The sequence below is a fragment of the Juglans microcarpa x Juglans regia genome, chromosome 2S (assembly GCF_004785595.1).
Source record: "Juglans microcarpa x Juglans regia isolate MS1-56 chromosome 2S, Jm3101_v1.0, whole genome shotgun sequence".
In the NCBI taxonomy this organism is placed as follows: domain Eukaryota; kingdom Viridiplantae; phylum Streptophyta; class Magnoliopsida; order Fagales; family Juglandaceae; genus Juglans; species Juglans microcarpa x Juglans regia.
In genome coordinates this window covers 31,388,771-31,403,867 of record NC_054597.1, presented here as the reverse complement: position 1 = coordinate 31,403,867, position 15,097 = coordinate 31,388,771, and the positions used below count along the sequence as shown (strand labels likewise).

Below are 15,097 nucleotides of genomic sequence, written 5' to 3'. Positions count from 1 at the left end.
CCAGTGTTTTCCTTTGGGGTGCATTTCAGGTGCGGTTGTTTTTCATGTTATATAGATTAAGAATATATTATTGTGCATAATAGGAAGATGAAATTAAGCATGTTTCTGTTTGATATTTGTTTGCAAAAAAACCACCTCCATCACATATCTTCCCTACCTTCCAGACTACATACAATAGTGTCAATATATGCTGATGATATTTGAACATCACAACATAAATGATAGTGATTTTGTAATTCCATGATAACAATCAAGTATTCTGATGATATACTTGTCATCCCTCCCAATAGAGTTTTAACAGAATTTTTCCGTTTGTGGGGGAATTTTTGAATGTAGGGGCAGTAGAGTGTAATAGACATCCTGCATGATGTCTACAAAGTTAGATTTCAGCAGTAAATTAATACTCTGCCATAGGGTGTTCATAGGTACAACAAGACTTATAAAATCATCACAGCCTGTTGAGATAGTAAGCATGTACAGCCATATTCTCATTTTTCGGTCTGTTTTCTTGTGAAAAATGACTGCAGCAACTTTTAGATTATAACTATCCATCCTCAGTGCCAGGATATATCAGCATATATGCTGAAATCAGTCCACGACTATAGCCCACCTTTATCAGCATATATCAATCTAATGTCAACAACAAACACAAATTACCCAATGCCATTAATTGATGGTATATATAGTAATTTATCCATGCTGGAAGAGAACAAAAAGGCCTTCTCAAAAATTGAATAAAACTAGCCAACTAGTTTCCACACTCCGGGGACCAAATACATGAAAAATCCTACAAAGCCCAGAAGGGGAATGCTAAGTGGAAGTTGGGAATTACAATATATGCACTAACTTCTAACTAGTATCTCAATGGTATTTGCATATATACCATTATATATATATATGCATAGGTGAGGTATATATATATATATATATATATACCTCCACTCAATAAAGAAAAACTTCAAGAAATATCATGTAAAAGTGACATCCCTCATTATTGGGTAAAAAACAACATAGACATTCAAAAATTAATTAAAATAAAAAGGGAAAAGGAAGCTGGCTAGCTAATTAAGAATGAAGGGAGCCAACTAGCTAATTATGTACAACATAGCCACACTGAGTTGTATTGTGGGTAACATTACATATTGGATACCCTGGGAATACAGACCTGAAGCTAGCTTAGCTTAATCGCATTTTGTCAAATGATTTGATATTTGAAGGGTTATTGACAAGATCTAGACAGAGAGAGAGAGAGATGTGTAAATTTGTGGATGATTTAATAATACTAAGTAGTACTAAGATACAAACAAAGAACAAACTCATAGATGTTATCATGAGGATATTCATTTAATTAATTGTGTAAATTAAAAACAAGATCTCTGCATATTCCTCAGCTATTATATCATGAGGATAATCATGTAAATCTGATCCTTTCAGTGCCCATCTTTACCTGAAGGTCCAGGGGAATTTTTGAGTCAGCTTTCTGAGTCTTTTATGCCACAATATTAGTTCTATCAGCTTACCATAGATCGATTTAATTTCATTACTTCTCTGTAGATCAAATGGGCAAAGTATCATTGTTACAAGACCAATAATGGTAAATATAATGATATATCATTCGTGGGACTGGGGCTAATGATACCATGAATCTACAGAGAGAGAAGTAATGTTCAGTGCATGTCATGTAGTATATATATATAAGCAATGAAAGGATGTATGTCATGTGGTTATATTCAATGGTTATATTCAAGTGGTTTTGTAATCTCACTAATGATATATGTTAAAGATGTATTTACACTGAGATGCAGGGTTGTAACCCAGATGCAAGGGCTGATTAATGTACACAAAAGGAAAAAATATGCTGCTAGTGTGTAGACGGGAAAGTAGATGCAGTACTTATGTTGGTGGAGATCCAATAGTCATGCATGCAGCAACAAATATCAGAGTGAACTAAGAGTTGTGTGGGCATATGGACTGAAGGAGAAAGCTTCAGGTCATTGAGTCAATGTCTGTTTCTGAAATAGGGTATCATTCCTAACTGCTCAAGCCATAAATCTTTCTACATGTCTATATCCAATATGCAACGGACCAGAATTATATAGTGGCTTCTGCCTTTGTTAAAATGACATGATGTACACCTCTTGGGGGGCTATGCTGTTGATATGAACTGGTTGAGATATTTGATGAATGAATCATGATCATCTTAATCTATTGTCTCATGATGATGGTTTATTTAATATAGAAAAAGGAATCATGTGTTTCTATATATGTATATAGCGGCTAGCTGAGCAGGATCGTCATTCTCAACTTGATGCTATATTATACTAGATGACTACTATGCATTGACTAGTGTCATAATTAGTCGGTTAAATTTGCATCCAGATTGCAAATATAATTATAATTGAATTTGTTTGTTTAAGTCATAATTTGTTAAACATATATATATATATATATGTTTGTTTAATTATAAAGTATGTACCATCGATGGTACATACTTTATATACCACTTGGATTTTAATGCAAATATATATTGCAAAATATAACATATATGTTAAAACAAACATATATGTATTTGGGGTATGTACGCAAAATTGTGCCAAACGTAGTGCAACAGGACAGTAGCAATTTAAGTGCCCACTAATGGGTTTTTTCCCACGCTAATACGTCCACGTTTTGGCCTGAAATAGCACTGTAAAAAAATCCCTATTGCGGCGAAATGGGAACGAAATTGGGGTACCCCAGCATCCGGCCAATTACAGCGCGTCGAACAAACAAATCGCTGGAAAGTAGGTCTATTGCGGCGAAAAAAATGCCGACGCAAGAGTCAGACGTTGTGTCATACACATTTCCGTCGTATGCAAACATCGTTGGGGAAATAACTTATTGCGGTGATAAAGGAACGCCGCAAGAAGAAATTAAATCCCGGAATAGACATATTGCGGCAGACTATAGTTTGGTCGAGACAGCAGATTTCCGGCGATAGAGGCAGATTTTACGTCGGAATAAATCGCGGCTATAAATCATAATTACGGCGATTACTGAGACGCCGACGAGAGGCGAAAATAATTGCGTCGAGTTATTATATTTTTTGCATCGAATAAAAATGACGAAAGCAATTTAGTCCGTCGATAAGTTGGCATGTTTTGACACGCATTTGTGGCGAGTATTTCAGTTTTTGCGGCGAAATCTATTCGCGGGAATAGGAACACCAATTTCAGCGATGATGACATCTCGCTGACTATCATCAAAAAAATGCATTTAATCTCAACAAACGTGCGACGTTTTGCTTATCGTCGAGAGCGAGGGACTGCAGCGAATTGGGGGGGTAATTGTGACGAAAACTGGCGCTGAGAAAGGCCTGTTTTCTTGTAGTGTCATGTACATTAACAGTCTAAGTCACACTTTATTTGAGGAGGTTTTTGCTTCCGTCGGAGCAAGTGGAGGCGAGGGATAAATCCTTCACCTTTCTAATCTTTAGTATTTTTTTAATATTTAGTATTTTAACTTATTTTTCATAATTTTTAGATTTTTTTTAAAGCTTTTAAAAGATTTATCTTTTATTCATTTTTAATTTCTTGTGTTTTTAAAACAATCGATATGGTGTTCTTTACGTTCATCCAAAAAATAAATATAAAATAACCAAATAAAAACAAATGAATAGAGACATAGAGATTTACGTAGTTTGACATAAAAGTATAAGTCAACAAGTTATTTGGGGGCGAAATCCACTATGATAGATGATTTTACAATCTATCATAGTGGATTTGACGTAGAGAGCATGTGGAGAGTTCGTCACGTTTGTGAGGATCTCCTACTTATATAGAGGTCTATTTCCTTGAGGTGATTGAATTCAACTTGACTTATGAAGTCTTTTCATTTTAAAAGTTTGAGTCAATTGCTTTTAATTTATCTCTTCTTTGTATTATCTATTTCCTGCCTTATCTTTTGGTTTTATCTCTTTCTTTATTATTAGTGATAAGTTTTCAATAAGTTGGACCTAGTCAATTTTGTCCCTAACGCCTAGATTACCCTCAAATGAATTGTTCGGAAACTGTCTCAAATTGATTTCCATGCAGTGTGGGACCTGTGAGAAGATTGTTAAACAAGTTGTCAGGAAAGTAAATTGGGTTAGTTGTGAGATATTTTTCCAACCAACTTGTTTTGAGAAAGGTCCAGTAATTCTATTTCTATCAAGTTCTTCAACATTAATGATGAAATATGACCAGACCAACAATATTGTTGGAAAAATGAGTATGTGTAGTAAATAGATGGTGATGAAAATTGGGGGAGACAGGTCTTTGCCTGCTATTATTCTCAAAGTCTAATTCAAGTAGATTAGGTTTGGGAAGAAATGTCTCGAGAATTTTCAAATTTCGTGTGAAATTTGTTAGGAAGATATAAACCCCAAATAGATAGTAGAACTAGACGAATCGGGAATGATCATTGTAGATTGTTGTTCTCAAGGTCAGACCAGTAGGGAAGAGCATCTCAAAATTTCCAAAGTCAGTTATAAACTTGCTATAATATAGATATTTCGAATAGATTGTAGAATTGGAGGAATTGGAGCAATCCTTTCAGCTTGTCAAGTTATAACCTTTGTAGATTTGGACATGGAAGAACAACTCAGAGAATTTATAAATATGTGAAAGTGTTACAAGAGCAAGCTAATTTGGCGAGGCATGACAAATCGCTAAATTAATTTCCTAGAAGGTTCAGATAAGTGAGTTGAATAAGGATAAAGAGTCAATTTGGAATAGATCCAGAGAAATTGAGATAATCATTCTACAAGAGATTGAAAGAATTGAAGCATGCATGTAACTTAGTAGAGAACTTGTGTGAAATTCGTCTAAAAATTCTACTCGGGGAATTCCCCATAGGAAACTGCAAGTATGCAACCTGACTTTGCCTCTTCATTTTTGACCGTTCATGTATTTTTTTTTTCCTAATGATTAAGGAAATGATTTTTAGTATATTGGTATATTTTTTTATTTTTTTAAAATATTTAAATATGTTAAAAAAATGTAAAAAATAAAAATAGAGATTTGTGCTAGCGGGCACTAGGGGTGCTACCCGCTCCCTATGAGGCGAGGGCACCCCTCCCCTGCCCCCTGCTCCCACATGGGCGAGGGATTGATATTTTTTCCCGTACCCCGCCCATGCGGGGGCGGGGTACCCCGTCCGTTCAATGGGGGGCAGGGGTTTACCCCCCCCCCCCCCCCCCCCACTTTGGGATGGCGGCGTGGCGTTATGTAAGGGTGAATTCATTGAGTGGTGAGTTGTATTGACTGTTGTGAGACTGAAAATCAAAATCATAAACGTTAATAAGTTATAAAATCCTAAAGACTGAAATATTAATAAGTTAAAAATAAAACAAATTAGAATTGTAAAGTTATAAAATGAAACAAAAATTAAAAAAATTAAAATACAAAATATTAAAAGTACTAACCAATATGAGATTGGGATTTGATAATTGGAATTTGAAATGAAGATGAGGCAAATGAGCATAGATCAGTCATTAGGATTGGGCATATGTATAATTGTATATTGAGAATACAAAAGCTAAAATAAAAACAAGTAAAATAATTAGATACTAAAATATGATATAAAATTATAAATACAAAAAACAAATAAAGGAAAAATTGTGCAAACCATAGCAATGGTGGGTCCAATACAAAGATTGCATCGGAGGTAGCCGTAGACGTCGTCTCATGTATCACTATAACAATAAAATTTGAAATTAAATTAATGAATATCAATGAAATGAAAATAAATAAATTAATAAGAAATTAGAAAATGAAATTAAAATAAATACCAGATCCAGGTTGATCACCACTCTCCACCTCGACATCGGCTTCCTCATACTCAAGAACATTCGGAACATGAATTAGAGTTCCCTTGATCCAATTCTGCATGCAAATCAAAGCCTCCACAGTAGTAGGAGCTAATGAACTCCGAAATGAATCTAATACACACCCTCTGGTGCTAAAGCCCGACTCCGAGGCTACAATGCTAACAGGGATGACCAAAAGACTACAGCCTATCTCTCCAAGGATGGGATACTTCACGGCATTCACCTTCTACCAACTTAATATATCGAAGTCTCGTGAAAATAGTATTAACTCCGCTGCTAAGTATCTGTCTATCTCTGACTGAGCCTCTACATAACTCCTCATTAAGGGGCTCTGCTCAAACCTCTCACTCCAGTCCAATCTATGTCTTTTCCCACTATCGACTTCTTGAACCGGTGTGGGGGTAGGTGTAGGTGCTGCAATATTACCACCCCGCAAGACGGTAAACTCATCAAATAATCTACAAAGGGTTTCTCGAACCCTTGTTGCAATAAGCTCCGTCCATGCTTGCCCGTACGCAAGGCCCAATCTAAATACCATACCATTCACCTTAAATCTCGAGTCAAGGACGACAGCTACATATAACAAAATATTAACCCTAGTAAAATCTCTCCAATGCTTTTCGTACTTTGACCTCATAGCCAATGCCATCTCCCGCAGCCTATAGTGACCACCCGCGATCATGTCATTTAATTCTTCTTTTACCTTACATATTTGCTGACAGAATTGATGTGATGTATGGTACAAAGTTCCAGATATCGCCGTGGTGACCTTATAAAAAGGCCTCAAAAACTCTACAAAAATATATACAATCTCCCAATCATCATCTACGGGTTTTCCCAATCCCCCGCGATCATCAAAATATTTAATATATTGGATGTCTTCATCATCTAATAGTGCAAATGCCAGCCTATATTCTTGGGCCGCCTCCAACATCAAATATGTTGAGTTCCATCGTATAGGCATATTAGTATAAAGACCCTTCTTGGATGTTAGGCCCGCAGACCTTGAAGCAATCTTGAATTTCTCCAACCTCGAAGGAGAAGATCTCACCCATCTCACAGCAATCCTGACTCGAGTAATCGAGTCATGAAGATCCCTCAAACCATCAGTAACAATAAGATTCAAAATATGTGCCGCACATCTCACATGCGTACACTCACCACCCAAGATTGTCTTATTTGCCTCTCTAAGATAGGTCTTTAAATGTCCCAATGCGACATCATTAGACGAGGCATTATCAACTATGACTGTAAGAACTCGGGTCAACCCCCACTCCTTTATTGCGGCCTCTAAGGCCTTCTCAATTGTCTCACCCTTATAATCAGTGATTTAACAAAATTTTATAATTTTCTTATACAATGTCCAATTATAATCAACAAAATGCATAGTTAAAGACATGTAATTAAAATTTTGGACTGATGTCCAAGTATCAATGATAAGGCAAACAAATTGACCGGCCAATTCACCTCTCAACTTCTTTTTTTCAGACCAAAAATATATTTTTACATCCTTTGCCAACGTGTGGCGAGATGGAATATTAAACATTGGTTCCAAATAGCGAGCAAACGCTTGGAACCCTTTCCCATCAACAACTTGAAAAGGTAGCTTGTCCATGATGATCATACGAGCTAAGTGTCTTCTATACTCATCAGGATCATACTTAGTATACCCCCTCAAAGTTGCACCCCACTAGTCTCATCCGCCATTTTTTGAAGTCTAATTTCTAGCCTAGATTGACTTTTCTCTTGTAATGATCGTAATATTGGACTTTTTTTTACATTGGTCTTCTAAGTGCACCTTTAATTGTGAGGTGTCATGTTTCCTATAGTGGCATCTATAGATTTTTTCACAATAGTTACACTTGACTTAAGGGTTATTGAAGTCACCACCCTCTAGTTTGGTTAAATGAGCCCAAACTATAGAAGTAGATTTCTTGTTAGGCTTGGGGGCGGGGCAAGGTGTTATAGGGGTAGGTGTTGGGCTAGGGGTAGGGGTAGGAGTAGAAGTATGAGTATGGGTAGGTGTAGGTGTAGGGGTAGAGATACCCTGGGTATGGAAAGGAGAGCTCGCACTAGAATCTACTGGCATATCCATGAACTCAACCAAACAAGAAATCTGAAATTAAAGCAAACATAATAACATGCCAAACAATTACATCCAAGCATTAAATCCCTAAAGTGCTTATTTTAGGGTGAATTGAAACACTTTTGGGGTTTAATGCTTAGATGTAATTGTTTGGCATGTTGTTATGTTTGCTTTAATTTCAGATTTCTTGTTTGGTTGAGTTCATGGATATGCCAGTAAATTCTAGTGTGAGCTCTCATTTCCATACCCAGAGTTCATGATTTAGTGAAGCTATTTTGCTTCTGTTTCCCAGTGCGAACATTGAAAAAACGAACTGCTATGGCTACTATTATTTAACAGATTCGGCTACATCAAACTTTCACAATCCAATCACGTCATCCTCGTGATGTTTGCCTAATTGGTTAAACAAGTATAATTTTATCATTTGCAATTGTTAAGACGTGAAGAAAACTCACCATTCCAAAGATTTCTGAAGAGGGCGAACTTGTTCATAAAAGAGAACTTGGGACACAAGGCATGCCACCTTGCTACCCGATTCCAGAGCCTTTTCCTTTCCACTTATGTCAACCACAACAAAACTACCTGTACATTGAAAGAGCTACTCTATTTCGTTATTTAGTCCATATAAGATGCTACAAGAATATCACAACAAAAAATAATAAATCATCTGAAAGCTCTCCCACCCCTCCACCATCTTCTATACATTCAATCACTTCGGACCATCTTTAGTAACAAAAACAAATGGGAATTTGCTATATCTTTTCTTTTCCATACAAGTACGGAAATGTGATATCTAAATACTCTAATAGAAATAAAGTTTTTGAGAGCTCCTTGCAGATAGTGGAACATCTCTTGTTACATTGCAAGACAACTAGAGCCTTGTGGGTTGAATTGTTTAGCCAAGTAGAGTTATCCTTTGTTATACTTGCAACTGTGGTTTATCTATTGGCTAGCTGGACACTTCTGAGAAGAGTTCAACAAATCAAGGTTATGTGGAAGATGATCCCGATCTATATTATGTGGTGTATATGGCAATAGCACAATGACTGGACTTTCGAAAACAAGGAGCGGTCATCGGAAGAACTTAGAACTCTATTTTTCCATAGTTTATTTCTATGGGCCATAGCTTTAGAATTTAATGGCCTGAATTTTAATGACTTTCTAGCTTCCATTATATCGACATAAATAGGTCATATCTCTTGTATACCATCTTGTGTACTTGGGCTTTGACTATCTTTATTAATAATATTATCGATTACTTGTAAAAAAAAAGGTTTATGAGAGCTCCTTCCCATCAATAATGAATGGTCAAAAGGCCTGAACATACTTTTAAATAATAATAATAATAAAAAAAAAAAAAAAAAAAAAAAAAAAAAGAAAAACCTCAAGGAATTCATGCAGGTTCGAGTCCAGCACCTCGAGAAAATACAGACCCAGTGAACTACCATTCGCTTTGATCCCTACTTTTGTGTACCCAGTTCCCCCAAACAAAAAACTGGCAGTTACCAATACCATGATAGAGTTTAAGGTCCATCGAATAGTTAATGCAATGATAGATTGATCCACCGGAGGTACGTAATAATAACCAACTACAAGAATTAAAGAAAATGTATAAGTTCGACAGATTTCTTGGAGGGAACGACCTAACCCTCAAATTCCATACAATGGCAGGTAATTTTCTTGGTAAGTGTAATATGGAGTTTACATTCTAGGGATGGGTTCAACGCGCCCTGCCTCGGTGAGATTCCAAGTCATCAAACTACTTTTAGTAAAAGGGTAGTGCTAGTCAGCTACCCAGCGTTTACCCACTAGTGCAATTTTTTTTTTTCATTTTCTTTTAAACATTTTTTAACATCCTTAATCATTAAGGAAAAATAACAAAATATACAACTTCACTAATAGTCACTTCTTTAACTATTAAAAAAAAATAAAAAAAAATAAAATATTTGAGTAGTAAGTTTGAGGAGACCAACTAGCATTTTCCTTTAGTAAATGTATTTCGAATAAAGCTTAACAAGATGGGATTCAAGAATTTTCTGCTTAAGTTTTAATGTGAAGCAAACCCCGTCTTATCCGCATGCTCTTTTGAAACCTAGCTGGAAACAATGCCAGTAATTTCTCGCCTTGCCCCATTAACTTGAGAGAGATAGATATAAAAGGTATCAGGATTAAAACTTGGAGGTCGAGACATATTGTGTACAGAGAGAAACAAACCTATTTCAAAAAGAGGGCAAGGAAGAAGAATTACAAGTAGATAAACAGCATTGCAACTTTTTGGCAAACTACCTTCCTCAATATTCACCCAAGCCAATCACTTTTTTGTAGTATACGGACTTTGGTTGAATCCACTTGACTTCTAATTGTTTACAAGTCTAAGATAGAAAGTCGTCAAAATGTAGAAGGTAATAATTATCAAACAAAAATATATTTATTTATTTTTTCCTTCTTTTTTTTGGTGCCAGTTAATCAATGCTAGTATAGAGAGATAGGGGTATGTGTGGGTAGAAGCATGGTAAAATAAAATAGAAAATCATGACATCATGAGGCTTGGGATCTTCAAACCGATAGGATCTTTCCACCAAGGCACTTTGTAGCAGCTTTCCTAGAAAGATTCAAGGACCTTGCTAAACCCATTTCAAACTTGTAACATGAAATCCCAGTGACTCCTAAATTCCCATAAATGCATTTGCAATGCAGATAAAAAGATCAAATATCTTACTAACATCATGCACAAAAAGCTAAGAACTTTGTTGGGCCAGCGCTAATTCCTCACACGCACACAGAGAGAGAGAGCAACTGTAAAAGTGTTCTCAATGAGATTAGAACCTCGAAGAGACAGCACTTGCATGATAGCTTGACCATCCTGGAGATTGAATCATTGAACTCCTCTTCCTTGGCTGCCCTCTTCAGATTCTTCCTTCCTCCTTTCATATGCCCTGACTGCTACTACACAGTTTCACTCACACGCCTTTTATAAAAGATAGCTACCAAGCTAAGAGGAAAGCATGCAATGAATGAATTTACCCAGCATGGATCGCCTAGAAGGGCCCTATCGTTTTACCTGAAATCGCAAAGAATGGTGATTATGAACCTAAACCTAAAAAGAATGATTTGTAAAGCCTGGCGCAAATTGGTCAGATCAAATAGGAGCTCGGCTCCCGAGCATTGACCATGTGAACCGACCACCGATCAAATTGATCCTACTACCGTCTCTCAAAAAGCTTAGGAAATAAACTTATTTGAACTCAGAAATAGAAAACTCCCAATTACAGGAGTTCCAGAACTGGTGTCACGCCAGTTTAACCCTTATAAAACCCTAGCATTGCTGCCAGGAGCGCACACTCTGTTTTCTCCCAAGTCTGCACCCTTCTCAGCTTGTTTTTCGCTAAGTTCATCAAGAAACTCATGGAAAAAGTATTGTAAACCCTCCTCAAGGCCTGCAGCAGCCATAGGTAAGCAAAACCTTCAGATTTCAAATCGGATTGCCCTAAAATGCATCTGTTTCCATCCGTAGTTGGTAAGAAGGATTAGGATTTCATCTTTAATCAATATGCTAACTAAGTTTTCTACCTAATGATGAAAAAAGAAGACTATAAAGAAAAAGTTTTCTACTTCCTTTAAATCTCATCGTCCAATTCCTAAAGGCTGCAACTTTCTGCACAATCTTTAAATCGAAAAAGTTCCAAGGGGCATACATTCTAAAGTTTAAAATTTTCGATTTTTTGTGATCCTAGCTTGTTCTTAATTGTTTCTCTACGTCCATACACAAATCCGTAAAGCTCGAAAGTGCAAGGAACATTTCTAAATCAAGGCCACTCAAGTGGCATCATTACATCATACATATATATGTAAATTCAAGTTTGTTAAGGGTGAGACTAGGCCACTATAGAAAATTCTGTAGCATTGTTACCCAATAGGCGTGGCTGTTTAGACCCTCTGTGGGGGCTGTATTGAGAGTTCAATCCTGTAACTTTTAGCCCCAATTTACATATAAAAAATATAATTTTTAACCCCAATGACTTGATCTTGCAATCGCATATATTACCTAAGTATTGAGCCATACCAAGGAGTTAGAATTGGTAAAACTCCACAACCACAAGGCTGGTTGCACAGCCATACACACACGCACACAAACACTTGGTCTTCGTTGGTGCGGCTAGCACACACTTTGGGATGACAGACAGGGCGAGAGAGAGATCACCTGGGCTCTCAGCGATGCAAGAGTCCGAGCGTGAAAGAGTTAGTCTTTGTTGGCTCAGGCCGTGAGAGATAGGGAGACAGCGGGAGTTTACTTCCGGCAGGAAGGACCGAGCGAGAGGCAGAGAGGAGAAGAGCTGGCTTTTAGGTGTAGGGATGGCGTGAGAGACGAAGTTGATCTTCGGCAGTGGTGCAGAGACAGTGAGAGAGAAAAGGGGTCCGGGCGCGCGTTATTTTACAGAGCGGAAGCGCATCCGCATCCGGCTGCCGATGACTCACTCGTTTGTTTTCAAAAAATATCTCATCTTATCATCATAATTTTTTTAATTTTTAATATAAAAAAAATAATTTAATTTTTTTAAATCTAAAAATAAAAATAATATTAAAAAATATATTCTAACAATATTTTATTTAACCTTTTAATTTTCATCTCATCTCATCTTATTTTATCCATAAAAATAAATAAGCCAGTGAAAATTCAAAGAAAATCTCTTTTTGTATCTGGGGCTGGGCTCTAAGAGTATCTCCATCCGCATCTCTATATCACTGTTATCTCTAATTTATAGGAAATAATTTAGGAAAAAACTCAAAAACCTCCTCTCATCCCATTCCCTATCCCATTTCCTATTTTAGGATTTTAGTTTTGGCATGTTCATTCCCTAAATCATCTTTTATTAATATTTTATTCTAATAAATAAAATACATTCTTCTTCTAATTAATTACATTTTCTCTTATACTCATATTTATTATAATTTTAAAAATAATTTAAATAATTACTAAAATATAAAAATAATAATTTTAAAAATATTATCAAACCAGTAAAAAAATAATTTAAACTTTTGTTTAAAATATTCACTATAGTAATAGTTTAAAACATAAAAAAAATATTAAGTAGTTAAGTTTGTAAATAGAAGTGAGAGAAAAAAGTAATAAAGAAATAATAGAAGAATATTATTTTAATAAAATAGAGAAAGAATAGGAAATAAGATGTAGAAGATTTTTAAAAATAAATAAAATTTATGATAAAATTATAGAAAGTATCAATTTTAGCTAAAATTAAAAAAAAAAAAAAAAAAAAAAAAAAAAAAAATTAGAGAATTGGATGTCAATGCTCTAACCAACAGAGTCGAATATCCAATTTCGACGTTCGATTCTGATTAAAATTGGAGGTCAAGTTGAACTCGCACTGCTGTTCTAAGGCCTCGTTTTATTTTAGTTCGATGAGTTTTGGCCAATTCCGAATTTGAACTTCTCTTCCCCTGCCGCCCTTTTCAGATTCTTCCTTCTTCCTACCCAGACTACTACTACAAACTACAGAGTTTTGCTTTCACTCACCCGCCTTTCACAAAAGACAGCAACCAAGCTAAGAGGAAAGCGTGAAACGAATGAGTTTTACGTAGCACGGATTGCCCGAAAGGACCCTATTGTTTTGCCCAAAATCGCATGGAACAATGATTCCGACTCAATTGTTTGTTGAGATGAGATGAGTTGAGATAAAAATAAAAAGTTAAATAAAATATTATTAGAATATATTTTTTTAATATTATTTTTATTTTAAAATTTAAAAAAATGAATTGAGATGTGTAAAAATTTAGAAAAGTTGTAATGATTAGATGAGATGAGTTTAAATGAATTGAGATGAACTGTAAAAACAAACGAGTCTGTTACGGACTGCTAGTTTGTTTTAGCAACTCCTCTCAATTAATTTCATCTCATCTCATTTAATTATTATAATTTTTTCAAGTTTTCAGATAAAATAAAATAAACAAATCATCTTTTTCAAATCACAAAATAAGAATAATATTAAAAAAATATATTCTAATAATATTTTATTCAACTTTTAACTTTAATTTCAATTTCAATTCATCTCATCTTATTTATAAAAATAAATAAGCCTTTTACACAAATTATTATTTTTAATTTAAATAAGATTTTGAAATATTATTTTATTAATTTTAAAAGATTATGCAATAGTAATAATTATATCCATAACACAAAACTTCTTAAATTATAACTTTTGCATATTTTTTAAACTAGTTGAGAATCGCACTAGCAATGCACTTGTTTGTTTTGTAATAGGAGCCAAAGTGCTCGCCACCTTGGTAATCTTCATGGCGAGGGAAAGAGCACATCTAGGTGAGCACGATGGAGAACAAAATGACTTGATACCTCGCCTCCCGAGCTTGATCACGACAAGATTTTGTGGTTCGAGAAATTGTTGTTCGATGAGTAACATGGAGAGCACCAAAATATCCAAAGTGCTTGCCATCCCGAGAAGCAAAGTGTACAAAACATTGGCGGATATCCATCATCTAGTGTAACATACTAATTAAGGTCACACACACGAAAAATGTTGCATCCACCGAGGATGCATCCCGACAAAAGCTATCGATTTTCATTTTATTTTATTTATATATTTTTTATTTAATTGTTAATGAAGTGTTTTTAAATGAGTTTGTAAATTTTTTATTTTTTAAAAAATTTCTTCCATCTCATCTGATTCTGTCTTATTTCAATATCCAAATACCACAAATACAAACACTTTTCAATTTCAAATCTTCAAATTTTTTATTTAATCATTACCTAATCATCATAACTTTCTCAAACCTCCAAACAAAACACAAAATATAATGCAGCTTTTTAAAATCTCAAAACAAAAATGATATTCTAAAAATATTTTAACTTTATAATATTTTATTCAACTTTTTCTCTCTCATTTCCTAGAATTCTATAAGACATCTCAACTTAAAGTATTTCACTACTATTCATAAATCATCTCATATCAATATCCAAACAATACCTTAAAACTTGAAGGAGAGTGCTAGAATGAAATTCGGGCAAGTGACCAATGAGATCTATATTGTATGCTATTGAAAGATGTCATAGTTGTGGCAGCTGGAATATTCGAAATGAGAACTCCCTGTACAATCCGCAATCTTGGAGCATTAGAGTTCTCAAAGAAAAT

At 35.1% G+C, this 15,097-nt stretch overlaps 1 protein-coding gene across 1 annotated transcript in view; it reads right to left on the bottom strand.

Moving 5' to 3' along the window:
• The window catches only part of LOC121253569 (probable RNA-binding protein EIF1AD), a 33,082-nt gene extending 23,015 nt beyond the window's left edge, over window positions 1-10,067 (bottom strand). Inside the window, exons 1-2 of the mRNA XM_041153569.1 lie at window positions 9,998-10,067; window positions 8,390-8,516 (exon numbers count right to left, since the gene is read on the bottom strand). Coding sequence (XP_041009503.1) covers window positions 8,390-8,516; window positions 9,998-10,067 — 197 coding nt within the window. The remainder of the gene's footprint in view (window positions 1-8,389; window positions 8,517-9,997) is intronic.
• Between the last annotated feature and the right edge of the window lie 5,030 nt (window positions 10,068-15,097).